At 49.7% G+C, this 26,707-nt stretch overlaps 1 protein-coding gene across 2 annotated transcripts in view; it reads left to right on the top strand.

The window, feature by feature from the left end:
- The window catches only part of Ece1 (endothelin converting enzyme 1), a 104,100-nt gene extending 84,839 nt beyond the window's left edge, over positions 1 to 19,261 (top strand). For both annotated transcript variants that reach the window (XM_034503141.2, XM_034503140.2), the window contains exons 11-19: positions 936 to 1,046; positions 1,749 to 1,847; positions 2,467 to 2,544; positions 4,795 to 4,898; positions 9,943 to 10,053; positions 10,735 to 10,802; positions 11,392 to 11,582; positions 15,132 to 15,227; positions 16,830 to 19,261. In XM_034503141.2, the coding sequence (XP_034359032.1) occupies positions 936 to 1,046; positions 1,749 to 1,847; positions 2,467 to 2,544; positions 4,795 to 4,898; positions 9,943 to 10,053; positions 10,735 to 10,802; positions 11,392 to 11,582; positions 15,132 to 15,227; positions 16,830 to 17,006 (1,035 nt within the window). In that variant the 3' untranslated portion in view covers positions 17,007 to 19,261. The remainder of the gene's footprint in view (positions 1 to 935; positions 1,047 to 1,748; positions 1,848 to 2,466; positions 2,545 to 4,794; positions 4,899 to 9,942; positions 10,054 to 10,734; positions 10,803 to 11,391; positions 11,583 to 15,131; positions 15,228 to 16,829) is intronic.
- Positions 19,262 to 26,707: the final 7,446 nt, after the last annotated feature.

Below are 26,707 nucleotides of genomic sequence, written 5' to 3'. Positions count from 1 at the left end.
AAGACCTTGTATTTTGATTACTGTCCTCACATTGCTGTAGGGAACCCCACATTTTGATTGCCCATCTCCCTGTGGTGGGCATTTGTACTGTGTCAGGTCTGGGGCTGATTTGAATTAGGCTTTCTGGAGTGTGAGAGGCTGTTATTGCCAGCTCTCCTGGGTGAAGAGAACCTTACAACAACAGTCATTTACATAAGCAGGGCGCCCCTTGTGTGGTCGCTGTTCTCCAGGGCTGCCATGCAGAGGCAAGTGGGACCAAAGTTTCCCAGGGCTTCAGGCAGATCTGTTATAGTCAGCTGCCTTGTCTGCAGTGTCTGCTGGTCAGGCATCCTGTGGATGCGAGGCCTTAGGAGAAGAAAGAGAACCTTCTGCTGTGCTGGAGCTATGTTGACCTAAAACACACTATAGGGACCAGGCTGACCTCGAACACACAGAGATCTATCTGCCTCTGTCTCCTGAGTGCTGGGATTAAAGGCATGCGCCATCATACCTAGCCCTGCACCTAACGTTAGGTGATGTTGGGACATGAACCCAGGGCCCCTTGCATCCCACACTCTCTAACTGAGCTACATCCCCAGGCCTTATGGGACCAGGCTGAAGAGAGAAAGGGGGATCTTTCTCTGTAGCCCAGGCTAGTCTCAAACCTCAGGTCACCAACTCAAGGCCACCATGCCTATCTTTTTTTTTTTCCCCTTTAGTACTGGTGACAGAATCTACAGCCTCCGACCTGCTAGTGCACTGTGTCACTGAACTATATCCCTAACCCTGAGTCTTCTTGGCTCAGTACCTTAAGTAGCCTCCACTGGGTCTGAAGGTCCAGAAGAAAGCACAGGCCCCTGGTGGCACCATTCAGGGTGGAAAAGGCCTAGAAGGAGGGCTCTGCCCACGGACAGCCATGTGTGTGTCCCACTGACAGCCATGTGTGTGTTTTCCAGACCTGTCTTCCCCGCTGGAAGTTTTGCGTGAGTGACACGGAAAACAACCTGGGCTTCGCCCTGGGCCCCATGTTTGTGAAAGCAACCTTTGCAGAAGATAGCAAGAACATAGTAAGTGCCTCCTGTGTTTAGGGGTGCTGGGGATTGAACCTAGGGCCCCACACATACTAACCAAGCACTCTACCAACTGAACCCTGGCCCCAGCCCTTGCTGTGGTCGCTAATAGTGCTAACCACATAGAGATTATCTCAGGCTGCCGTTAACGCAGATTCCAGTTGGAGTCAAGGGCTCTCTGCCTTGAGCCTATCACCTCTGCTGCTGCGGAGTGCGGCTGTCCTCTTCTCTAGAATCTTCAACCTGTCTCTGACCTCCAGGTCTGGCCATGACATAGTTACCTTCCAGAGTTACTGTTCATCTCCAGAGTGATCACAACCTTTTGGAAACTGTCCCTCAGAAATAGATTTTCTAGATTTCAAAGCTCATTCCATTCAAAATGATTTCTTTGTTCTGGCCAGTCTGGGGAAGGCTATGGATTCTAGCCTTCTCTAAAGTAATCACGGTCCACTGGTCCATCTTAGAGGTTCTGAAAAGTCCTGCAACACAGACTTGTCAACTTCCTGAAAGTCTGCCCCATCTTACTTGACCCCAGTCCTGTCAGTGGGAGGCCATCGTGGCTTGCAGGATTCTGTAAGGAGAGGATGGGTAGGAAGCATGGATCCTCCCTTACCCAGCACCAGCCGGCAGTGTCCTTAGGCACAGGGCTCCTGGTGATGCCAGGCCCAGCCCTTACCAGTGTGGCATCTGTCCCCTCAGGCCAGCGAGATCATCTTGGAGATCAAGAAGGCATTCGAGGAAAGTCTGAGCACCCTGCAATGGATGGATGAAGAGACCCGGAGATCAGCCAAAGAGAAGGTGAGGCTACCTTGCTGTTCAGACAGCACTAGGCTGCCAGTCTAGAAGTAAAGCTGTGTCTGGGGGAGGAAAGCTGGTGGGAGAGACTCTGTCCAGTGAGGATGTGTGTGGATGCCTTTGTGCCCTGTGACTCTGGTGGAACTTGGTGCATCCTGAAGCCCCTCGTGGCGTGATGTCAAGAGACATCCCATAGCAGAAGGGGGAAGGGCAAAGGACATGCACACCCTAGAAGGGACTAGACGAACCCTTTCGTAAGAGCTGGCCCCTGTGATAAGTAAACCCTGGTCTTCTTTCTCTCCTGCAACTGTGGCTATCATTCATGAGGACCAAGGAAGGCTGTGTGACCCAGTCACCTCTCCTCGCTGTTTTGCTCGAAATTCAGTTACAATGCATAAACATTGGGAGACACATCCAAACCATGATACTCTCTTGGGCAGAATGACATTTCATCAGAATTTACCAGACTCATTCCAGGAAAAAAAAAAAGTAGAATCCTTAAGAAGGTGGGAAGGGTAGCCCTGGCTCTCCTTGACACGGACCCTGAGCTGGACCCCACAGAGCTGGGGCCGGCTTGGCCAGCATCATTTGATACTGTCTTTCTCCAACCCCTCCTGTCCAGGCGGATGCCATCTACAACATGATAGGCTACCCCAGCTTCATCATGGACCCCAAGGAGCTGGACAAAGTGTTTAATGATGTAAGTGTGGCTTCCACATGCCCCTCAAACTTCCTGATGCCCTCGTGAGGAAAGGCCAGGGTGGTGGCTGTCAGCCTGTACCAACGTGATGTAGGGTAGGGTTTAGGGATAGTAAAGAAGGTTTTTCCTGTTCCTTTATGTTCCTGGGTCCGTGGGGGTCCCTGTCTTTCCAGAGTCACCATCATCAGCCATTGTTCCTCAGTTAGTCTGGAACACAAGCTCTGTGCCTCACTAGGAGTGCTCAGCTCCAGGGAGGGGGTGGGGAATGGCCAGGGTGAGGGGGCCTCAGTGGTACAGCATGTGCTTAGGGTATGTGAGGCCATAGGTTCCATCCCCAACACCATGGGACAGAAAAGAAAAAAAAAAAAAAAAAAAAAAAAAAAAAAGGAGGGGACATGGAGAATAGCCAGACATGGCAATATGTGTCTCTAATCCTAGCACTCTAAAAGCTGGGGCAGGAGGAACAGAGTTCAAGACCATCTTTGGCTACTTGGCAAGTTCAAGGTCAGCCTGGACTATAAGATGGATCCTATCTCAGACAGACAGACCAAAAGACTAAGGAAGGTACTGGAGAGCTGGCTCAGTGGTCCAGAGCATGTGCTGCTCTTACAGAGAACCGGAGTTGGGTTCTCAGCACCCGCAGTTCTTGACCTGCAATGCAAGCTCCAGTAGATATGACTCCTGGCTTCCATGGCCACCCCATCACACACAAGTGTCGAGTAGCACACATGCATGTGCATGCGTGTTCACATACATTTTTTTAAATGATTACTTTGAAGAAATGAAGCAAGTCGATCTTCAAAGGCACAGTGAGAATTATCGACCCCAAAGCCTCCGAGTGAGCAAAGTGAGCCCCTTATCCAGTGCTGCCGCTGCTCCCAGACATCCTCCTGCCCCCGAGCTCCTCTCTTCCTTCCTCAGAGAATGCCTGGACCTTTGGCTTTGACCTTGAAATGTTAATGGGAAGGAGGAAGCCTGCTTTCCAAGCACCAGGCATCGAGGGGTTAATCTCGGGAGCTCCTGAGCTTGGAGCTGTCAGCAAATCAGCTGCCTTGAGTGACTGCAGTTCTGAGCCAGTGATTAGGTCTTCCAGGTTCTCACAATTGAAGATTGTCATTTGGGGCCCTTTTGACGTGACAGTAGCCTCACCTCTGGGTTATATTTAAAACCTGAATCTATTAAAATTACCTCTGAGGCTGCCAGACTCCATCTGCAGCTCCAATTCCTTGAGAAGTGTTCCTAAGTGTCAGGACGTAAGATCCAAAGACTCCTGGAGGCCGCTGGATGCTGCCCCAGGACCTGACTTTTCCCAGGGAGCCAGTGTCTGATGGCTGTTCCATAGCCAGAAATGCATCTGAGCAAGGGTTCTGCATTTGTCAGGGACAAAGAAGTCAGGCTGGATGTTGAAGGGTGTCTGAGGGTGGAGCTGGGTGTTGCGGGGTGCACGAGGCTGCATACCCCAACACTTCTGAGATAGAGTCCAGCTCCAGGCCCACAGGGAGCTGTTCAATTAAACTTTTATCTTATTGCTGGCTCAGGGACAGGATCTTATGTAGTCCAGGCTAGCTTTGAACTCTGTATGTAGCCAAGGCTGGCCTTGAACTTCTAATCTTCCTGCTGGTACCTCCCCAGTGCTCAGATTACAGGCATGCAGTACCATGCTTAGTGCTGAGATTGAACCCGGGGCTTTGTTCATGCTAAGCAAGTCCTCTTCCAGCTGAGCTATACCCCCAGCCCAAACAATTAAAAATTTAAAAGCCATTGAAAGTGCAGGTAGTGTTTACGATATTGGCTAGAGGGCTGGAGAGACAACTTAGCACTTATGAACACTGACTGCTCTTCCAGAGGTCCAGAGTTCAATTCCCAGCAACCACACAGTGGCTCACGACCATCTGTAATGGGGTCTGGTGCTTTCTTCTGGTGTGTCTGAAGAAAGCCACAGTATACTCACATAAATAGATAAATCTTTAAAAAAAAAAACTGACCATGTTGGCTAGGACAGGTATAGGATATGTCTGTCAGTGCCGAGCGTATTCTTGCTAAAGTCCCAGGTACTTTCCTAGGACCATGACCCTCGAAGGCACTTGTAGGTAACAGTTCTCGAGTGTCTTTGAAAGGGAGAGTCAAGGTAAAGGGAGAACCTGAGTCCTCCATTCCGGTCTTTGGTCTTGTGGTGCCTCAGTTCTCAAGGTTCTAGAAGGTTCCCAGCCTGACCGTGCTCTCACTGGAGACCCCGCTTTATTTCCTCAGTACACAGTGGTTCCTGATCTCTACTTTGAGAACGCCATGCGCTTTTTCAGCTTCTCATGGAAGGTCACGGCCGACCAGCTCAGGAAAGCCCCCAACAGAGACCAGTGAGTTGCCCAAGGTGTGGGCTCCTTGTACACTGGGAGACCCAGAGTAACTGGGGGATGAGGGGTGGGGCCCTTGGCTTCATCGCTTGCTTGTCTTGAGCCAGATACAGCTGTCATAAGCACCCACTGAGGGGTGGAGTTGGGTCTCTGGCTTGTAAGACTGAAGGCCAGCGAGGTTCCCGGCTGGGTGCGGGTGGGTCAGCATCACCCACACCTGGCCTGCTGGCAGAGTGGTCAGCACCCCAGAGCTGAACAGAGCTGGCTTCCTGTCACCAGCACTGCTGACTCCGCAGCCTTTAGAGCTTCCTTCTCCCTCTTGACCCTGGGAAGGGAAAAGCTTGGTCTTGGATCATTGAGCAGACCCCCATGTGGTCCTCAATTTCTCATGACACAAGTGGTGGCTTTTCCATAGGGGTTTGAGGAAGGTTCTGGATGGGCCCCAGCAGTTGTATCTGCTGAACCACACTGTACCACAGCGGCAGCACCTGAGGGCCTTTTTCATAGGCACACTCTTTTGGGCCATGGTGTGGCCCAGTGATAGAGTGCTTGCCTTTTACCTGCATGGATCTAGGCTTGAACCCCAACTGTGCAAACAAACCCAGAGCTCTTAAATCAGAATAACCCTGAGTGAGACCAAGTGTCTGTCTTTCACTGTTTTTGAGTTTGGGGCTTTAGCATGTTGTCCACAATTGCCTTGAACTCTTGAACTCCACTGGTCCTCCTGCCTCAGCATCCCCAGTGCCTCACAATGGGTTGGGCACGTGCTGCTGCACACAGCTTTGGGTGTGTTAGTGTTTTATTTAGTTTAAAAAAAAAAAAAAAAGGTGTTTGCTAAAGAAGTGCAAGGACGCTGTGATCTGTCATGTCACCTTGGTGCAGGCAAAGGAGACAAGATCTCCAGGGCTTGTCCCACCTGCCAGTGTACCCAAACTGGCAAGCTCCAGATACCATGAGAGATCTTGTCTCAAGAAATTCAGATGGACAGCAGTAGGGGAAGACACTCAACAATGATCTCTGGCCTCTGCACACACGTGTGCACACGTGCACACAGATGCATATTCCACACTCACAAATAAATAGCAGTCAAGCATACACCACACACAAACTCAGATAGATAGATGATAGATAGATAGATAGACAAACTCAGATAGATAGATAGATAGATAGATAGATAGATAGACAGACAGACAGACAGACAGACAGACAGACAGACAGACAGACTCTAGATAAACATGTATATTATACTCGGGTAGAAACTTGCCTGGCGGGAATGAAGCCCTGGGTTCTATCCACTGGTCGCAAAACAAAAACAGCACAAAACAAACAAAGTCTCCTTAGAAAAAGTCAGACACCCTCTCAACTCAGTGTTGTTCCTCAGGTTAACTTTCTGACTCCAAAAACATTTTTTGCAGATTTCTTAACCTAGGTAATGAGAACTCCCCTTTGCCTCTGGCTCCCCCTTGTGGACAGGAGGTTCAGACACCTGTTTCCCTCTAAGCGCCCTATCTTCAACGGGACTTCCTCAAGCACAAGATGGGCTTTTAAAGCCTCAGAATATAGCACAGGCAGGGCTGCCAATTCATCTGAATTTTTAAATTTAACTTTTTTTTTAGTCTTTCAGCTAAATGTTGTTAGGCACCCATGAATTCATTGGTGGTTATTTGGCTATCGATGTAATGCGGTAAATCTCTCACTATCTTTATACACCGTCATGACAGCCAGCAAAATCTTACCTCTGTGGTGCTCACAGGGAGGAAACAGAGCCACTGGGCACACGTGGCAAATGTCATTTCTATTTTTCATATTTTTCATTGGCTCTCCCCTCTGCACCAGGAAAACAATGAAATGCCAGCTATTTGATTCACGTTGTATGGTTAGTCACAATCTTTTGGTCTTGGGACCCTTCTATAGGTTTAAAACATTAGCACCCATCCTCAGATCTGCAGTTGCAGATAGGGTCATGGGGTGCTTGCCTGGCATGCTTGGTCCTTGGCACCTCAGAAAAACCAGAGGTGATATGCACCCCTGCAGCTTCAGAACTTAGGCGATAAAGGAAGTTGGGAACTGAGAAGATAGAGGTCACCTCATGCAACTTGGTGAATTCTAGGCCAGCCCTGAAGATGTCAGATATAGATGCCAAAACAAAGGCAGCCAGATGCCCCCCAAAAAAGCTCTCAAAACATGCATTCTGTTGGCTTTACAAAAAGTTTATAAAATTAGTGTCTTCTCAAAAATGTTTTTATGTGCTGGGCATGGAGGCGCATGCCTTTAGCCCAAACACTTGGGGTGAGGGCAGCAGAGGCTGGTGGATCTCAGTGAGTTCCAGGCCAGCTTGGTTCACATAGAGAGTGAAGGGGCAGCTAGGGCTACATAGTGAGACCCCATCTCTCTTTTCCTTCCTCTCTAGTGAGGGTAGGAGGGATTAGTGGCTCAGCAGTTAAGAGCATAACCTGATTTTCTAGTGGACTGAAGTGTAGTTCTCAGCCCCTCTGGCTTTCACAGACACCTGCACATACTCGCAGGCAGACAAATACATGCACACACAAATAAAATATGGAGGTTTTTTAATTGTTTTTAATGACATATACGAGTGTTTTGCCCGCTTTTCTGTCTGTGCACCATGTGCATGCCTGGTGCCCACAGGGGTCAGAAAGGGGGTCAGAGCCTCTGGAACTAGAGGCACAGGTGGTTGTGAACTGCCATTCATGATGAGAGCCACACCCAGGTCCTCTGCAAAAGCAACAAGTGCAGCCAGCAATGGCGGTGCATGCCTCTAATCCCAGCGTTCAAGAGTTCGAGGCCAGCCTCACCACAAAGGCTTCACAAAGTCTCGAAAAAAAAAAATTACAAAAAAAGAAAGAAAGAAACAAACATACAAACAAAAAGTGTGAGCTGTACCCAGGCTCCTCAGTCTCAGTTCTCTTTATTTCTGGTTTAACAGGCAGCTGGTTCTCATGTCTGCCTCTATATCACCCGCTGTAATTGTCTGTTTTAGAGTATTATGTAGAAAAGCCAGCCTCACCAGACAGACGCTTAGGAAGGGCGAAGGCTTTTCGTTGGCTGTCGTTTTTCTTTTGGATTTTGGGCACAGGAGTCTCTCTACATAGCCTTAGCTCTCCTGGAACTCACTACGTAGATCAGGCTGGCTTCAAACAGAGATCCACCTGCCTCAGCCTCTCAAGTGAAGGAATTAAAAGTCTGCTCCATCACACCCGGCAGGAAAGGCGAGACTTTAATAGTTGTGCATAGTCTAATACTTGTACACATTCCTATTTCTTTGATGATAAAAAAAAAATTAGCTGAGTGGTGGTGGCTTATGCCTTTAATCCCAGGTCTTTATAGCCTGGTCTATGAGGGACTTCCAAGACCCAGAGAAGCACAGAGAAACCCTGGCAGGGGGTGGGGTCGGTAATGAGAGAATGAAAAAAGACAAAGATTTTTACTTATTTTATGTATGTGTTTTGCCTGCGTGTATGTATACTACATACATGCAGTTCTCGTGGTGACCAGAAGAGGGCATCAAATCCCCTGGGACTGGATTTGCAGGCCATTGTAAGCTACCCCATGGCAGCTGGGAACTGAACCCAAGTCCTCTGGAAGAACAGCCAGTGCTTTTAGTCACTGAGCCATCTCAGCCCACCCAAAAATTGTTTTGAAACCTCACATTTTTGTCATGGGTAAGAGATGACATCAGTTGTTTTCCCAGAGATCAAGCAACCGCAAGAAAATGTTGAGTATCTGCGCCCACATGCCTGTGGTTTGTCAGCCTCTCTGAAGGGAAACAGGATAAGGACACTGATGTGCTTTGTGGGCGTTGCCCACTGGGTGACACAGAACAAGAAGCTTGCACTGTGGGGACTAGGCTTAGTGCCTAGTTATACTGCCTCTCAGGGACATTCAGAGAGCGAGGGGGCCTTGTTGGTCTGGGTTTGGGGGTTGTTTCTAGAGTGTGGGTTTTTCTGGCTTTGTTTGCACATGTGTGCTTATTTGCATGTGTGGGTACCATACACGTCTGAGCTCCTCGAGGGGAGATGTGAGCCTCTTCCTCCGATAGCTTCCACTTTATGTTGAGGCAGGGTCTCCTCTTGAATCTGGAGTCACTAGTCACTAGTCTAGCTAGCAAGACTCACACCACTGAGCTATCTCCCCAGTCACCTGCCCCCTGCCCGTTTTGGGTTTTCAGTTATTGGTGGCGGTGGTGTTTTTTTTTTTTTGGGGGGGGGGGAGGCTGGGGTTTGAAACAGAAGTTTTGGCCTTGAACTCATTACATAGCTGAGGATGACTTTGAACCTCTGATCCTCCTGTCTCCACATCTTTGCTTTTGTTTTTCTTTTTGTTTTTTGTTGTTGTTTGTTTTTGTTGTTTTCTCCAGACAGGGTTTCTCTGTGTAGCCCTGGCTGTCCTGGAACTCACTCTGTAGACCAGGCTGGCCTCGAACTCAGAGAGGCACCTGCCTCTGCCTCCCGAGTGCTGGAACTAAAGGCCTGCACCACCACCTCCTGGCTCTGCCACCACATCTGCAGTGCTGGCGTTTCAGGCAGCTTCTGCAGATCTGGTTTTTTGTAGAGCACCTCCAAGGGCTGCCTTGGTAGGCTTTAAGGCACGTTGAGAGCTGCTGATACATTTGAGTGCCTTGCACTTAAATGTGTGACGTATCAATGGAGATGACCTTGACCTCTTGGTCCTTTTGCTTGAATGCTGGTATTACAGCGTACACTGTCATCCTGTTTTATATGGTGTTGGGAATTGAACCCAGGGCTTTATACATCTTAGACAAACACTCTTCCACCCTGAACTACATCCCTAGCTCCCAGAATCCACATTTGTTTCACATCATAAGAGTCTCCTTATGATGTAGCTCTGGCTGTCCTGGAACTGGCTCTGTAGACTGGGTGGGCCTCAAGCTCACAAAGATCCACCTGCCCCTGCCTCTCAAAGTATAACACGCCCAGCTCAGACTCCAGACCATAGTCTCTAAGCCATGCCCCCCACCTCCCCTTCCACCAGGTTTGCCAGAGATCTCATGTGTGCTTGTGGCTTGCAGGTGGAGTATGACCCCACCCATGGTGAACGCTTACTACTCGCCCACCAAGAACGAGATTGTGTTTCCAGCTGGAATACTGCAGGCGCCATTTTATACCCGCTCTTCACCCAAGTAGGTTATGTTTTTTTCTTTCTTTTTTTTTTGGGGGGGGGCGGGGGGGTTCGAGACAGGGTTTCTCTGTGTAGTCCTGGCTGTCCTGGAACTCACTCTGTAGACCAGGCTGGCCTCGAACTCAGAAATCCACCTGCCTCTGCCTACCAAGTGCTGGGATTAAAGGCGTGTGCCACCACAGCCCAGCCAAGTAGGTTATGTTTTAACCCAACCACTCCCCAGCCTCAGCAACCCCCAGTCCAGTCTGGCCCAGAACCTACAACTGACCATGTAACCAGCCGGTCTCTGGATGTCCCTGCAGAGTGGGACTGGGAGGAGCATATCACAGAGTCAGGGTCCCTCTGGAACTGGAGAGCAGACATTCTACCTGTGTTTCATACAGACAGGCTTTGAAAGCCACGGCCCTGGATTTGAATCCCAGGCTGGATATTTACTGTGTGACACTTAGGCAGAGGCTGGCCTGGCCCCACCCTCTGTCTGTTCATGAGCATTAAGACTCAGCTTTGCTGAGTGACTTGGACATGCGCCTGGCCGCTAGAGGACACAGTTGCGCGTGGCTAGCTCTGCACAGCTTCCTGCTATCTCCAAGGGCTACATTCCCAGAAGTCCCTGCAGGTTGCAGTTCTCTATGTCTTAGGTCCCATAACTGGCTTCACTCTCATTTGTACGTTCCTTCTCCAGCGCCTTGAACTTCGGAGGCATCGGTGTTGTTGTGGGCCATGAGCTGACTCACGCTTTTGATGATCAAGGTACAGGTTGCTTGGGGCCCCCATTCAGACAGAACCGACCTTCTTCCAGCCCAACCTCCCTTTGCTTCTAAGGAGATTCATACAGAGGGAATCACTGTTCAAAGCTTGGCGGGATGGGCTTCAGCTGGTCTTATCACACGTTCACACCTCTCTTTTCTCGTCTATACCATGAATGTGAGGATTTCATATATCAGTGGGAGGAAGGTCTGGGGTTTCCCCGAAGCCCCTGCTCCTGGAGAACTCTTGCTTATAAGTTGTCAGTAATATTCGGCAGGGAGTGTACACTTCTCTACCATTCTAGAAACTTCTCTGGTCAGAGAAATGGCAGTCATTAGCTAATGGCCAGACTCCCACTTATTACCTCCTGCCTGGAGGATCGATCCCATAACCCAGAAGGAAAGGCTGGGGCCTACCTGTGGTCTTGGCACTGGCAGCCCTGGCTGGAAATCTATTTCTTGAGGTCAGGGGCCAGTATTAAAAGCCAGCCCTGGTCCTTTGTGTCCCTGAACATACCATCAGTTGCTCCTGTCCACATACCCCAGAGGAGTATCAGTGGGTCCCTTGAGTGACCACTCTCCTCCGTCCTCAGGCCGGGAGTATGACAAGGATGGGAACCTCCGGCCCTGGTGGAAGAACTCATCCGTGGAAGCGTTCAAGCAGCAGACGGAGTGCATGGTGCAGCAATATAGCAACTACAGTGTGAACGGGGAGCCAGTGAATGGTCGGCACACCCTTGGGGAGAACATCGCCGACAATGGGGGACTCAAGGCGGCCTACCGGGTATGTCTGCTCCCCGTGGGCACTGTCCTAGGACTACGTCTGTTCAAGCAGAGAGGATCAGGACAGAAGCTCCATGGCCCCTGGGTTTTACTGGGTGGAGTGACTGGGTGTGGAATGAGAAGATAGTGAAGTTTTGAAACTCAGCCCACAGAAGGCTTCCTGCTGGAAACCTGCCTTCCTGAGACACAGGGAAGGATCAGGCCCACTGCACAGCCTGGCTATTCCTTCCAGAAGTAGGAGCCTGGGGTCGGGGGGGGGAGAAGGCCTGTATTGGTGACTTTTTTTCATTGTGAGAAAGTACTTGGCAACTTAAGGAACAAAAGATTAGTTCTGGTTTGCAGTGGGGGGATATAGTCTGTCGTGGGGGAAAAGGTGTGGTGGCAGGAGTCGGGGAGCTGATTGGTCCAAAGCAAATAGGAGTGGGTTGGGCTGTAAAGTGTGGAGGCCCGCCCACAGTGACCCACTTCCTCCAGTGAGCCACCATGTCCTAAAGACTTCACAACCTTTCCAGACAGCGCCACCATCTGGCAACCAAATGTTAAAACAGGTGAACCTATGGAGAACATTTCACATTCAGATCACAGCAGGGACACTGAGAGGGTTCTGGGTTTGAGTCCTGGGGCTGGAATAATTCACCTGAGTTTGTGTGACTGAGAATTGTTAACACCTGACTGGTAGGCCATTGGGAAGGTGATACCAGGTGACTTGGACCCACTCCAGACCCAGAGAGTCAACTGATACTCGGAGATGTCAGTTGAGTTAGGTAGAAGGGAAAAATGGTTGGAAAAAGGTGCAGATCTGGCAAAGGGCAGTACAGATGTTCTTTCTAGTTGTGACCATAAAAGTAGACATGCAGAAAAGCAATGTTTACTGGGGCCGTGCTGCAAGCAGGCTCGGGGTCCCCAACGGGCTCAAGACTTGGTGTTGGCATTGCATCTCCATTTTGCAGCTACGGGAACTGAGTTCAGAAGTGTGTCATAATTGGCCTAGCCTCTGTCCATCAGGAGGCATGCACTGAGAACCTTCTGCTCACCCGTGCTGTGTTTGAGGCACTAGAATGAAGCTGGGAGCCGGGAGCTGCTCCCATCCAGCCTGTGACACGCATGGAAGCAGAGGTCAGGCAAGAAAAGCCTGGGACAGAAAGGAGAGCCTATCTGCTATTGATTGTGTGACAGGCACTAAACGGGGTCAGAGATGGATTAGGGGTCCAAGCCTAGCCTTCTGGAGGGAATGACATGGTCTACCAGGGACCTCCGAGACCTGTTGACATTACGACATGATGTTATTAGCAATAAACATCACACTTGAAAACTGTGGTTAAAAGCACTGGCTGAACTTCCAGAGGACCCAGGTTCAATTCCCAGCACCCACATGGCAGCTCACAGCTTCATTTCCAGAGGTGCTGACATCCTCAGACAGACAGACATGCAGGCAAAACACCAATGCACATTAAATTATAAAACAAAACAAACAAACAAAAAAAAAAACCTGCACAATTAGTTTTCAAAAGTAATCTGGTTGCGGGTGAAACTCTGTTGGTATAGCCCTTGTCTAGCATGTATGAAGCCCCGGGTTTGATCTCCAGCACTCGGTAAAAACCAGGCCTGATGGTGTACAAGACCAAAGATATCCTGGGCTGGATGAGACCTTGTCTCAAAAATCCACAAAGCCTCATGTGTTAAGTAAGCTTATGATTGTGTGTCAGGCTAAATCCTTAGCATCACAGAGCTTACAGCCACATGGGCTGCAGGTTGGACATGCCTGAATTATAAAAAGAGACAGAAAAGCTGGGGGTATTGTCTCAGTAGAAAGAAAAGCAAGTGCAGAAGCCACGAGCTGGACCCCAGCCTGATACATTCGGGGACAGGAAGAAATGGGGGCCAGAGTGGAATGAGGGTGCTGAGCAAGCGAGTAGCCCAGATGAAAGTGATGCAACCCCCCAGCCCCCTGCAGCTGAGGAGGGAGCTTCAGTTCCACCATGGAGACTGGAGAGATGGCTTAGTGGTTAAGGGCACTGGCTGCTCTTCCAGAGGACCTGGTTTGGTTCCCTGCACCCACGGGACAGCTCACAACCATACGTGCAGACAAAAAACACTCAGACACATAAAGTAAATACATCTAAAGGAAATGTTAATAAGGATTATTTTTAAAAGGCATGGGGGTGGGGGGAGCTGTGGCCTCAGCCTGTGAGGATTGAATAACCCTCCCACTATTTCCATAGTTTCGAGGAACATAGCCATGCCGGTTGTTCATGTGTCATCTGTGGCTCCATTTTAACTATGAGCGGTTGAGTGTTCTCCGCCCACAGAGCCATGGAGGGTTTATTCTCCCAGTTCTATAGAAGTCAGCTTCCCACTGCTACTTGGGAAGGCTCATGAAGCCTCCACTTGGGAAAGGGGTCTTTTCTGAATCAGCTTGAGTTGGGGTAACCAGTCAGACAACAGGTGGGGGTTTGTCCAGGCAAGAGGTGTGGGAGCAGGGTAACGTGATTGGATCTGTGAGGGTTGACTTGATTAAAGGAATCAAAGACTGTAGAGTTCTATGTGGCCTTTGGGCTTGAGTAGCTGGGGGGCAGGAGGGCTGTTGACCATGATGGGGAAGCTCTATGTACACCCATGTGTGTGTGTGTGTCTGTGTCTGTGTCTGTGTGTGTCTGTGTGTCTCCGTGTGTCTCCGTGTGTGTTTGTGTGTCTGTCTCTCCGTGTGTGTGTCTCTGTGTGTGTGTCTGTCTGTGTGTCTGTGTGTGTGTCTGTGTGCATCTGTCTCTCTGTGTGTGTGTTTGTGTCTGTGTGTGTCTGTGTGCGTGTGTCTGTGTGTGTCTCTGCATGTGTCTATATGTGTGTGTCTGTGTGCATGTGTATGTGTGTGTGTCTGTGTGTGTGTATGTGTGCATGTGTATGTGTGTGTTTCTGTGTGTGTCTATGTGTCTCTTTGTGTGTGTGTCTGTGTGTGTCTATGTGTCTGTGTGTGTCTGTGTGTGTGTGTGCATGTGTATGTGTGTGTGTCTGTGTGTGTCTATGTGTCTCTTTGTGTGTGTGTCTCTGTGTGTGTGTCTGTGTGTTTGTGTGTATCTGTGTGTGTGTGTCTCTGTGTGTGTCTGTATGTGTGTGTCTGTGTGTGTGTCTGTGTGTCTCTCTGTGTGTGTCTGTGTGTGTTTCTGTGTGTGTGTGCATGTGTCTGTGTGCATGTGTGTGTCTGTGTATGTGTCTGTGTGTGTGTGTGTGTGTCTGTGTGTGTGTGTGTCTGTGTGTGTGTAGAGGTGGGAATGGAGAGAGCCGTCATCCCATCTGTGCCATGTGGCATTTGAAATGCATCTTGGGTTTCTGACTGGGACCATCGAGATACACACATCTGGAACGAGGCTGGAGCAGAAAGCTTACTTTTGGCAGCATGTGTGATTGAGTATATCTTTTAGGCCACAGGGTTGGATTTTTGAATGAGAACACCGAAGGAAGCAGACTCCCAGGCACCCACCTCTTCCCCAGTAACCTCCACAGGTGTCCCCTCCTCACAGGGTGATGTCTAAACGATGCTGTTCTCTCCTCGCAGGCATACCAGAACTGGGTAAAGAAGAATGGAGCTGAGCAGACACTGCCCACCCTGGGTCTCACCAGCAACCAGCTCTTCTTCCTGGGATTTGCACAGGTGAGCTCACCAGGAGGAAAGGCGGGTGTGTCTCGTCATGGGAGTGTTCAAGAACTTCAGAGCCAGTGGCAGGTTCCTCTCAGAAGACACCTTCCTAAGTCATCGGATTGTCTTTGGGACATTCCTCTGTACTAGTGGTTCTCAACCTGTGGGTCACAACTTCTTGTGGGCTGGAAAGTCCAATAAACCTTCCACAGGGGTCACCTCAGACCGTTGGAAAACACAGATATCTACAGTATGATCCATACAGTAGCAAGGTTACAGTTATGGTGTGGCAGTGAAAATAACTTTATGGTGGGGGTGGCAGGCCACCACGCCACGAGGTGAGGATATCATCATAAGGAAGGTTGAGAACCACTGTCCGATACTGGGGTGAGATCCAAGGAAGGACTAAACTTGAAATGAAGGAGACTGGAGAAAGAGATGGCTCAGTGGTTACAGCACTGCTGTGCTTACAGAGGACCTGGTTTGGTTCCCAGCACCCTCATGGTGGCTCACAACCATCCAAACTCTAGTTTTGGGGGAGCCAGGCATCATCCTCTGGTCTCCAAGGACACTACACAGTCAGGCAAAATACCCATCCATGTAAAATAAAACCAAACACCTAAAAATAAAATAAAATGAATGGAGAGACCTTGGTGGGGTAGATGTAGCCCAGCTGAGTACTGCAAGGTGACCTCGGTTTCATCCCAACACTGTTTAGCCATCAGGGGCATGGCAGCACTTGGCTAGAATCTCAGCACTCAGGATCAAGAGGCAGGAGGATTAGAAGTTCAAGCTACATAGAAAATTTGAGGCTAGCCTGAGCTACATAAGAACCTGTCTCCAAAAAAATAAAAAATAAAAACTCTTGTGTTCTATCCATTAGCGAGCAAGGTAATCCAAGATCCCTGCTAGGATTCTAGAAATTTTTCTTTTATTTTACCCCTGAGACAAAGTCTCACTATGTAGCCCAGGCTGGCTTCAAGTTCACAGAAATCTGTCTGCATTCTGCTTCCCTGGTGCTAGGATTAAAGGCTTGTGCCTTCATGCCTGGTTCTAGAAGAAGTTTTTTAAACTTAAGATATAGACTGGGCCGGGCAGCGGTGGCACATGCCTTTAATCCCAGCACTTGGGAGGCAGAGGCAGGTGGATTTCTGAGTTCGAGGCCAGCCTGGTCTACAGAGTGAGTTCCAGGATAGCCATGGCTACACAGAGAAACCCTGTCTCAAAAAACAAAACAAAACAAAAGGTATAGACCGGGTTATCCTTGAGTGTGTGTCCAGCCACGTGCCTTCTGTTGGTGTCTGAAATTATAAGCAGGGTATCCTTCCCAGCACAGGAAAGTTCTGGATCAACTCCTCCAAGGTGTCTGAGTAATGTTTGGCAGACTCATGTGTGCAGATAAGCCAGGTGTAGAAGGGTCAGAGCCTTTGTCCTGGCTGGAGGGGCAAAGGGCAGAAACTCCTGCCAGAGAGGGTGTCACCTGTGGCATAGTTGTCCTCTGGCCTCCTTACTCTACCTGCTCCTCACTCCCTGGGATCTCAGGCTCATTCTGCTACCATCATCTTCAGGCCCCCACAGTGACTCCAGCTTCCTTTCATTACTGCCCCACCCCCCCAGGTCTGGTGCTCGGTCCGCACACCTGAGAGTTCTCATGAAGGCCTCATCACTGATCCGCACAGCCCCTCTCGCTTCCGTGTCATCGGCTCGCTCTCCAACTCCAAGGAGTTCTCAGAACACTTTCACTGCCCGCCTGGCTCCCCCATGAACCCTCATCACAAATGCGAAGTCTGGTAAGGGCTGAAGCACGGAGAACAAAGACGGAAGAAGGGAAGGGGCCTACCAGCTGGGCGATGCTGTCACCTTCCTTCCAGACCCTCGGCCTTAGGGCCCCTTCCCTACCCTGGAAAGTATGCAACCATCTGTCTAAGCCTATGATAGAGGCTTGTCACTCAAAGCCAAGATTTGACCCCCTGTGAATCTCCAACATCCCGGACACCCATGTGTGATTCTAGCGGGCCTTTGGGTGAGTCAAGATGGTGGCTCGCCAGCCCTGGGCCACACTGACAATGGCAGTGGGACATGGCCCCTTGCCCACACCCAATGCCAGATATACTACAATACCACTGTGTCAAATGCTTTAAAGATATATTTTTAGGGAGACTATTTTTTAAACATTATGGAATACACTGGAAATCTTCAGGGAAAATGCATTTAAAACACTTTTTTTTTTTAAAGAAAAGATTAGTATATTTATTATGTTCTCGTTTTTTTCTAAACAAACTGTGGACAAAGGAAACCCCACTGATTTACCCCAGGGGACCCCAGGCTGCTGAGAAGGTCGCTAGTTTGAGCATTAGCCTGTTGCTGGTGTAATGGCCCCCAAGCAGAGGGGGCAGCCAGCTGAAGGGCCTGGTTTGTGGGCGTGGCCTACTCAGCTTACCTGTCCTGTCTCTGGAGTTCAACCATGGCAACCCCAACAAGGATGGGCTGCTACCCAAGTTGATAGCTGTGGCAGCACAAAGCCAGAGTAATGGTCTCCATACAACTTGGGGGCACCGGAACACTCTAGAGCATAAGAGTCCATTGGGGCTGAGACCCCACACCCTATCAGATACACACTGTTGTCCAAAGATGTCTTTTTTTGGTCCCACCTCTTCTGGCCTTGGGACCCGTTGCTTCTGTGTAGCAATTCTGACATCCTGAAATGGTCGCCTTCGCTGACCCTCTGTACCAAGGGAAAGGGGAAAAAAAATAGTCCAGTTCTCCCTCCAAGCTCTGTAGCCTGTAGTTGCCCTGGCCTGGCTCCTGGGACCCCTTCTCTAGTGCCTTACCCCAGGCTGCAGCCCCTGAGCTCCATCGAGGAGGCAGTATTAGGCTTGCTTTCCCAGTGGAGCCCCCAAGTGTCCTGACTAGAAGCCAACACCAATAGCCCCACTCCCAGAAGCCCCAGGGTAGTTCCCAGCCTGCCGACAGAATAGCCATTCCAGATAGACGTCCAGTGTCGGGAGCTGCTAACCTCTCTCAGGCGTTCAGCCCCCCCAACCCCGTGACACTCGCATTGAATCAGTCCTTGTAGTTAGAGGGATTCCCCCACCCACCCCGCTCTCTGTGTTTTTTGGAGGTGGGTGCTGTAGCCAGGACAGGCCAAGACTGGAAGGTTCCCAGCCCTAGTGGGCTACAGGGAATGGTGGTATGGCATCCACCCACAGCATCACGTGATAGATAAGTGGGTTCCCACTAGGTGGCGCTCACTGCGTTTCTCATGACTGCTGTAGGGACCGACGCCCTTTGACCTGTGTGTGAAGACCCTAGTAGTGCCCATCACCACCCCTGGCAGGCCATGCCCCCACGCCGCACAGCACACACACACACACACACACACACACACACACACACACACACACACACACACAGACACAGAAGCCAGAGCCCTCCTTGGCCAAGATGCAGAGACAGTGTAGTCTCAGTCCCGCTTGATAGCGTAGGGATAGCCTAAGCACTGGGACCGGGATCTCCAAGCAGGTGCCTGGCAAGGTTCTTGGTCCCTGTAAGTATATTCGAGGTCTTGGCTCTCTGGGGAAAGGTAACACCGGAAGCAGGAAGGTGCTGAAGCCATGCCCCGCCACACAGAGGGGGACCTTCTGGGTCTGGATTATCTGCCCTTTCTATCCCGTTGCCCTGCCTCCCCATAGAGCGGCAGTCCTGGATACTAGTATCTAGAAGCAGGGTCCTGAACTGGGGTTCAGTCATGAATACATTGCTCAGCATGTGCCGGGAGACAAGGCAGGAAGACCCAGGCTGGTTACGGATGGGTGGGTGCAAAAGCAGCATCCCAACCCCCACCCCTCCAGAGATTTGAGAAGGGCGGGAAACGGGAAGGGCACCTGCCCTCAGAAAGACCCCTCCTCTCAAGCCCGGAGTTTTCCCTGCAGGCACAAGGACATGGGGTTTGGAGCTGGGGACTCTATTTTTTTTGTATTACTGTGTTTTGTGCTACTGTAGTTTTGGTGTGGCACTATTATAATTAAAATAAAGTACTTATACCAAGAGCTGGGTGTCTGTCCTTGGGTGGTGTGTGTCCTGTGAGGCCAAGGGAGGGACCCTGGTCAGCACAAAGCTGCCTGGACCTTCAGAAGTCTAAGGCCCTGATGAGAACCAAGTTATTGCTGCTTGTGCCCCCTGGCCACTCCTTCCAGGAGGTGCTTTTGTGAGTACTCCCTACTGATGAGAACTGTGCCCCCCACATGCACGCACATACACAGGTGCACCCATGAGCACACATGCACCCCCACATATGCACCCACGCACACATGTGCACACTGTGAAAGTCCTGTTTCCATTGTCTTAGAGCAAAGGACTCTCCAGTCCCAGATGTTTGCGTAGAGTGGGGAGTTTCGAAGAGTTTCAAGAAAGAACCAGCAGTTCTCTACGCAGTCTCTGTCTATGGTGTTCTCCCTGGGCATCTGTGCCTCATAAAACTCCTATTCATCCTTCAAGGCCCCACACCTTCTCAAGGAAGTCCTTCCTCACCTCCTAGGCTTTTCTCTCTGACTAGGGTGTGTCCGTTTGCTAGTGCTGTAACAGACACCACAAACTCGATGCTTAACATGACAGAAATCTATCATCTTATAGTTCTAGGGGCTCAAAGGCTGAGACCCAAGTGTTGACAGGGTTGGTTCTTCCTCTGGCTGTCGAGAAAGACAGGCCTCTCCAGGCCTCTCTCCTGGCTCCATGACGTCACACCCATGCACACACAGGATGGAGTTCGTGTGTATACTCCATGCACACACGCTAGCTACTGCCCACCCCTTTCCCAAGAAGGGACACATAACATCGCCTGTCAGTTTCCCGCTGTACCCCCAGGCCCTGGCCTGCAGATGACTGTAGTCCTAACAGAACCCCTTCCCAGAAACCAAGAAGACTGATGGTTCTTATCATCCCCAGCCCTGGGTCTTGAACCCTGAGCACCCACTTCTCTTCCCTCCTTTTCATAAACAGTCCATTCGTGCCGCAATCAGTAATGCCCCTCTCCCTGCGCAGGAGGACCTGAGCCTCCTGCCGGCTCTTCAGGGTCTTCCCTTCCAGCTGAGGACTGGAGAGACCAGAGCTGGGTCAACTGGAAAATATAAGTGATCTGAAGTCCTTAACTGTGTGAGCCAAAGAGCCAGCAGAGGCATTTCCGTGGGAAGGAGGAGTTAAGGAAACCTTTAGATACCTCACAGACCCCACTTCAGAAATGGGCCCGAGGACAAATGACTTCACTGAAGACGAGACTCCTCGCAGAGGCATGCTCTGCCCATGCACAGAAAGGTTCACACCATAAATGCTTCCAGAGCTTCCCCAGGCTAATCTGTAACTCACAACCCAAATCCCAACATCACTGTCTGGGGCGGGGGTGGTGCTGGGCGTCACTTCCCTCTGCACTTCAGCCACCAAGATACATCGTTATCTTGAGCAGAATGCGTTACACTGATCGTTGTTAGTGAGAAGATGCGGAGCAGTACCCAAGACCATTTTATTTTATTTTTGTTTTGTTCTGTGTCTTTATTTAAGACTGAATTTTATGTAGCCCAGGCTGGTCTTGAACTTTCAGTGTAGCCGAGGATGACCCTAAACTTCTGATACTCCTGCCTCCACCTCCTGAGGGTGGAGATAACAAGTGTGCACCACCACACTGAGTTTATGGGGTGTGAAACGTGTGTCCCCTGTCCCTCCCAGGTAAGCATGTCATGTGATGACCTGAGATAATAGATGTAAGTATGTCACACCTGAGACAGTGGTACCGAGTAAGGAAGGACGTGATTTGATCAATTTGATCAAGCAATGAATGTGTGTCTGGGAGAGGAGCTTACATGTGGCACACACGTGCACACAGGCGCTCACACATAGCCACAAATTAAAATAAAATAAATCTTAAAAACAAAATAAAGACCAAACATTGTGGTATAGGCCTTTAAGGAGTTGTTAGGCGTTTCATTTAGAGGGAGGGTCTCATATAGTCATGGCTGGCCTGGAACTAGTTATATAGACCAGGTTTACTTCAAGCCCTGGAGATCCATCTGCCTCTGCCCTGGTGCTGGAGACTAACGGGGCAAAACAATAGCTGACCCAGTATGGAAGCACCTGGGGTATCAAGGAGCCCGTGCCTGGGCTCCCACTATTTCCATGTATTTGCCCAGAGCCGGGGTATACATCCCTGGTTCTACAAAGGGTGTGTGCTGGCTCAAGCAAGCAGTTTCACATGGCAGTGTTACATTGCGACCACTAGGTGGCACTAAAACACAAGGGACTCAATGTTGGGGACCGCATCCTGGGATTTCCTGAGGCAAAAGACCCTGAGCTCTTCAGGTAAGAGAGCTGCTGGGGCTGACAAGACCCACCCCCACTTCTTAGACATTAGAAGACAGACCGTTAAGAAATCCTGGATTAAGCTCCTGAAGATGTAAGGTTCTCGTCCCATTCCTATAACTTGCTGACTTGGGCACTTTTCATCTCTGAACCCTAGTAATGACAAGCACAGAGGTTATATTCCAGGCTGAAGCCCCACATCACCCTCATTTTAGAAATGGACTGGCTAATATGGAAACTCAGAACTCAGGGTTTCAGACCTGAATTCAGTCACCACTCCAACCCCCAACTACCTGTAACCCTGGCTGCCATTAGACTTGCCTGGGAAGGGGAACCTCAGTTGAAGAATGGCCTCCATCGGATTGGCCTGTGGTCTTGTGGGGGATGGTCATTTTAAAAATTGCAACCGATGCTGGAGAGCTCAGCTCACCTTGTGTGGTGCCACCCTTAGGCAGGTGGGATGGGCTATAGGGGAAAGCAGGGGGGGCAAGCTGGGCGTCTTAGTCCCTGTCCTATTGCCGTGAAGGAACACTACGACTAAGGCAACTCTTATAAAAGAACTCGCATAGTTGGAGGACTGCTTACAGTTTCAGAGGGTTAGTCCGTGATCATCATGACAGGGAACACGCATGCGCTGAAACAGTAGCTGAGAACTTTACACCCTGACCTGCAGGTAACTGGAGCTTAGAGAGCCACCAGGCCTGGCAAGGGGTTTTGAAACCTGAGAGGCCACCCCTAGAGACACGCCTCCTCCAAGACCACACCTCCTAATCCTTTCAAACTAAGCCTGCAAATCTATGAGCCTATGGGGCCCATTCTCATTCAGGCCCCCTCCTCCCCAGGGAAAGCCTGCCTGGAAGCAGCACTCTCTCCAGCCTCTGCTTCAGTTTCTGCCCCCAGGTTCCTGCACTGACTTCCCTCACTGAAGGGCTGTTAGCTGGAAGTATAAGATGAAGTAAACCCTTTCCTCCACCAGTTGATTCTGGCTAGTCTGGCTAGTGTTTTATTACAGCAGAATACACTCTTTTATTACAGAAAGCAATCGAGGGCACAAGGGTCATCTGTCCCTGTTAAATAGGAACTCTAGCATATCTGTCACATGGCTGCAATTTTAAGTGAGATACTTCCTGACTACCAGGCACAAAGATCAGTGTGGTGAAGCTGGGCGTGGTGGTACATGCCCTTAACCCCAGTATTGGGGAAGCAGAAGCAGGAGAATCTTTGAGTTCTAGGCCAGCCTGGTCTACAGAGGATTCCTGGACAGCCAGGGCTACACGGAGAAATGCTGTCTTGAAAAACCAAAAAATTTAAAAATTTAAAACAATCAGTGTGATAGCTCACACCTGTGATCTCTGTACTTCGAGGCCCTCGAGGCCAGCTAGGTTTGCACTCTAGTTCCAGAACAACCAAGGCCAGAGTGTGATATCTGACCCTGAACCAGTGTCCCGCGCTGCCCAATGTTTTACATATTATAGAAATCCAACTCTCACTGTGTACTTGGTGAAATTCTGGCCCTGGGGATCTGCTGGCAATTCTTTTGAAATCTTCAGGAAGCTCCCCTGCCCTTGTCTGAGACAAGATCTCCTGTAGGGCGGGATGGCTTCATTGACATCCTCACACTGAGGAAGACCCAGAATGTCCCATCCTCCTGGGTCCACTTCTCTCATGCTGGAATTGTGAGGTGTTTATCACATCTACCTCCTCTTCTTCCTCCTCTTCCTCCTCTTCCTCCTCTTCTTCCTACTTTCTTCTTTCCTCCTCTTCCTTCTCCTGCTTTTCCTCCTCCTCCTTTGAGACAGAATTTCTCCATGTAGCCCTGGCTGTCCTGGAACTCACTCTGTAGACCAGGCTGGCCTCAAACTCAGAGATCTGCCTGCCTCTGCCTCCAAGTAGTAAGATTAAAGGCATGAACCCCCATGGCTTGCTGGCGGCTGCTGCTGTTTCTCCTCCTCCTCCCCCTCCTCCTCCTTCCCTCCCCCTCCTCCCCCTCCCTCTCTCCCTCCCCTTCCTCCTCCCCCTAATAAAAAAATCATTAATTTGCTCTGTAAGTGTCTGGGTACCCTAGCATGTGGAGGGGAGTTTGGGAGTCAGTTCTCTCCCTCACCATATGAATTCTGGAGGTTGAACTCAAGTGTGTCAGGCTTGAAGGCAAGCACCCTTACCAGCTTAGGCATCTCAAAGGTGCCAGGCTGTCATTTTTATTGTCTGTGTGTGCATTAAAGATGTATTTATCGGGAGCTGGAGAGATGGCTCAGTGGTTAAGAGCACTGACTGCTCTTCCAGAGAGAGGTCCTGAGTTCAATTCCCAGCAACCACATGGTGATTCACAACCATCTGTAATGGGATCTGATGCCCTCTTCTGGTGTGTCTGAAGTCAGTGACAGCATACCATACTCACATTAAATAAATAAATAAATCTTTAAAAAGATGTATTTATCTAATTTATTTATTTAATGTGTACACACGTGTGCTTGAATGTACATATGTGCCCTGTAGAGGGAGTCTTTTGTTTGTTTAGTAAACAAGGTCTCACTATGTAGCCCTGGCTGATCTGGAACTGGCTCTGTAGACCAGGCTGGCCTTGAATTCAGAGTTCCATCTGCCCTGTGCCTCCCCAGTGCTGGGATAAAAGGCAGGTGCCAGCTACCACTTCTAGCCCCTATTTTAAAAATAGAACCTCTTTTATTTGTCCTTTGGCAAGTTCATATGTGTAAACAATGTATCTTTATCATATCCAACCACCCCCATCTCTTCATGTCCTGCCTTTTCTCTTGTGTGATTTGGTTGGGGGCAGGCAGGTTGTTTGTTTTTTGTAACTGCCTGAAAGTTGGCTTGATCCTGTGTAGGTAAGGACAACTAGGGTGAGGTACTTAGTACAATGGACATATCCCGTTCAGAACACTTTATTTCATTCAATTAATTAATTAATTAATGATTGGATGAATTAATTTGGTTAATTAATCAAATTAAAAATAACCAATCAACCAGATTAATTAATCTCACAGCCAGTAGGTGGTGGTGGTGTGCACCTTTAATCCCAACACTTGGGAGGCAGAGACAGGTGGATCTGGGAGTTTGAGGCTAGCCTGATCTACAAAGTGAGTTCCAGGGCTACACAGAGAAATCCTTTCTCTCTTTCTCTCTCTCTCTCTCTCTCTCTCTCTCTCTCTCTCTCTCTCTCTCTCTTCTCTCTCTCACACACACACACAGAGAGAGAGAGAGAGAGAGAGAGAGAGAGAGAGAGAGAGAGAGAGAGAGAGAGGAGAGAGAGAGAGATCTCACTACATATTCCTTGAATTCCCTATTTAGCCTAAAATGGCCTTGAACTCACAGTCCTCCTGCCTCAGGTTTCCTACCCAAGTAGTGCTGGGATTACAGCTGTTTCCACACCTAGCAATTTCACACACACCCTCACAAACCTCAGCTCCTCTATCAGAAAAACAAAAACACCCGAAAAAAAAAAATCACCACCAACAACAAAAAGCGGGTTAGATGTGACTGGGTTGGACACCCAGCAGGAACTTTTTCTAGCCCTGACATATCAGGCTGAGGCTGCTTCAAAGTTTCTCTGTGTAGCCCTGACTATCCTAGAACTAGCTCTGTAGACCAGGTTAGCCTCAAACTCACTGATCTACCTACCTCCCCCCCCCCCCCCAGTGCTGGGATTAAAGTTGTACGCCACTACACCGGACTTCCTCCTCCTCTTCCTTCTCCTCCTTCTCCTCCTCTTCCTCCTTCTTCTTCCTTCCCCTCTCTCTCTTGCTCCACCCCGGCTCACTCCAGGCCCTGCTCACTCATATGAGAGCATCAGATCCCATTACAGATGGTTGTGAGCCACCATGTGGTTGCTGGGATTTGAACTCAGGACCTCCAGAAAAGCAGTCAGTGCTCTTAACCACTGAGCCATCTCACCAGCCCTTTCTTTTCTTCTTTTATCCGTTATTTATTCATTCTTTCAACAATGATGTGTCGCTTCATTCCAGGTGCAGGAAACAAGCCAGAAGTGCAGCAAAGCAAGTGTCAGTCCCAGGGAGGCGTTTGGTTGGAAGCCTGTTTATTCTCCCTTCCCTTCAGCCATCAATCCTTGCAGGTTATTTCACGTTTGAAATAAGAGGAACGTATGCCAAGAGTTTATTTCTGTGCATCTTTGGGTGGCTATGTACACACACACACACACACACACACACACACACACACACACATTTATATATATAACATTGGCAGCAGAATTGTCATGGAAACCAGCTTTTGGTATCTCTGGGCATGGGAGCTTTTATGGAGCACCCCCTGCATGCACTTTTGTGTGGCGTGACATCCTGCCGGGAGTGGGCCCCCCCCCCCGAGCTTTTGATGGCCCCTTTGATCTGCACTGTGTATTTTCCTCATTGACCTTGTCTGACGTGACTGAATGGGGCTGAGTGTCAAGCTCAATGGCTGGCGGACGAGATCCTCTGGGACCTGTGCCAACCCGGTGGCACGACACTTGGGCTTTTCCCTGCTTTGAAATGCTGAGGGTTGGAGGAAGATGGGGCTGAAAAGACACAAGACAGCCGAGGGTTGTATTCTCAGAAATAATAGCCACACTAGCCACTTTGAGTGTGGCGTGTAGTGGCAGCTTGGGGAAGGGGATGAATGCCAGTCAGAGGGCGGGGAGGGAAATTGCTATTCCCTGAGCTCTGGCAGTAGGCCTGGCCCTAGAGTGAAGCCTGTGAACGTGTCATCCTCAAGTCAGTACTGTGAGGATGTCTCAATGGGGACATGAAGACAAGGGGCCAGGGATGAAGCTGAGGTTTGAACCCTGATCCAGAGCCCTGGATTTGCACACTGTCCTTCTCTGTTTACTGTTGTTGCAACTGGACACCATAGACTGGCTATTTATTTACTTATTTTTAGCTTTATTTATTTTATGTGTATGAGAATACTGTAGCTGTCCTCAGACACACCAGAAGAGGGCATCAGATCCCATTACAGATGGTTGTGCGCCACCATGTGGTTGCTGGGAATTGAACTCAGGACCTCTGGAAGAGCAGTCAGATTGCTGTTAACTACTGAACCAACACTCCAGCCCTGGGCTATTTATTTATTGGTTTTTAAAGACAGGATTTCTCTGTGTAGCCTTGGGGGTCCCGGAGCTCACTCTGTAAACC

Source organism: Arvicanthis niloticus, chromosome 5 (genome assembly GCF_011762505.2).
Source record: "Arvicanthis niloticus isolate mArvNil1 chromosome 5, mArvNil1.pat.X, whole genome shotgun sequence".
In the NCBI taxonomy this organism is placed as follows: domain Eukaryota; kingdom Metazoa; phylum Chordata; class Mammalia; order Rodentia; family Muridae; genus Arvicanthis; species Arvicanthis niloticus.
This window is presented reverse-complemented; position numbering and strand designations above follow the sequence as displayed.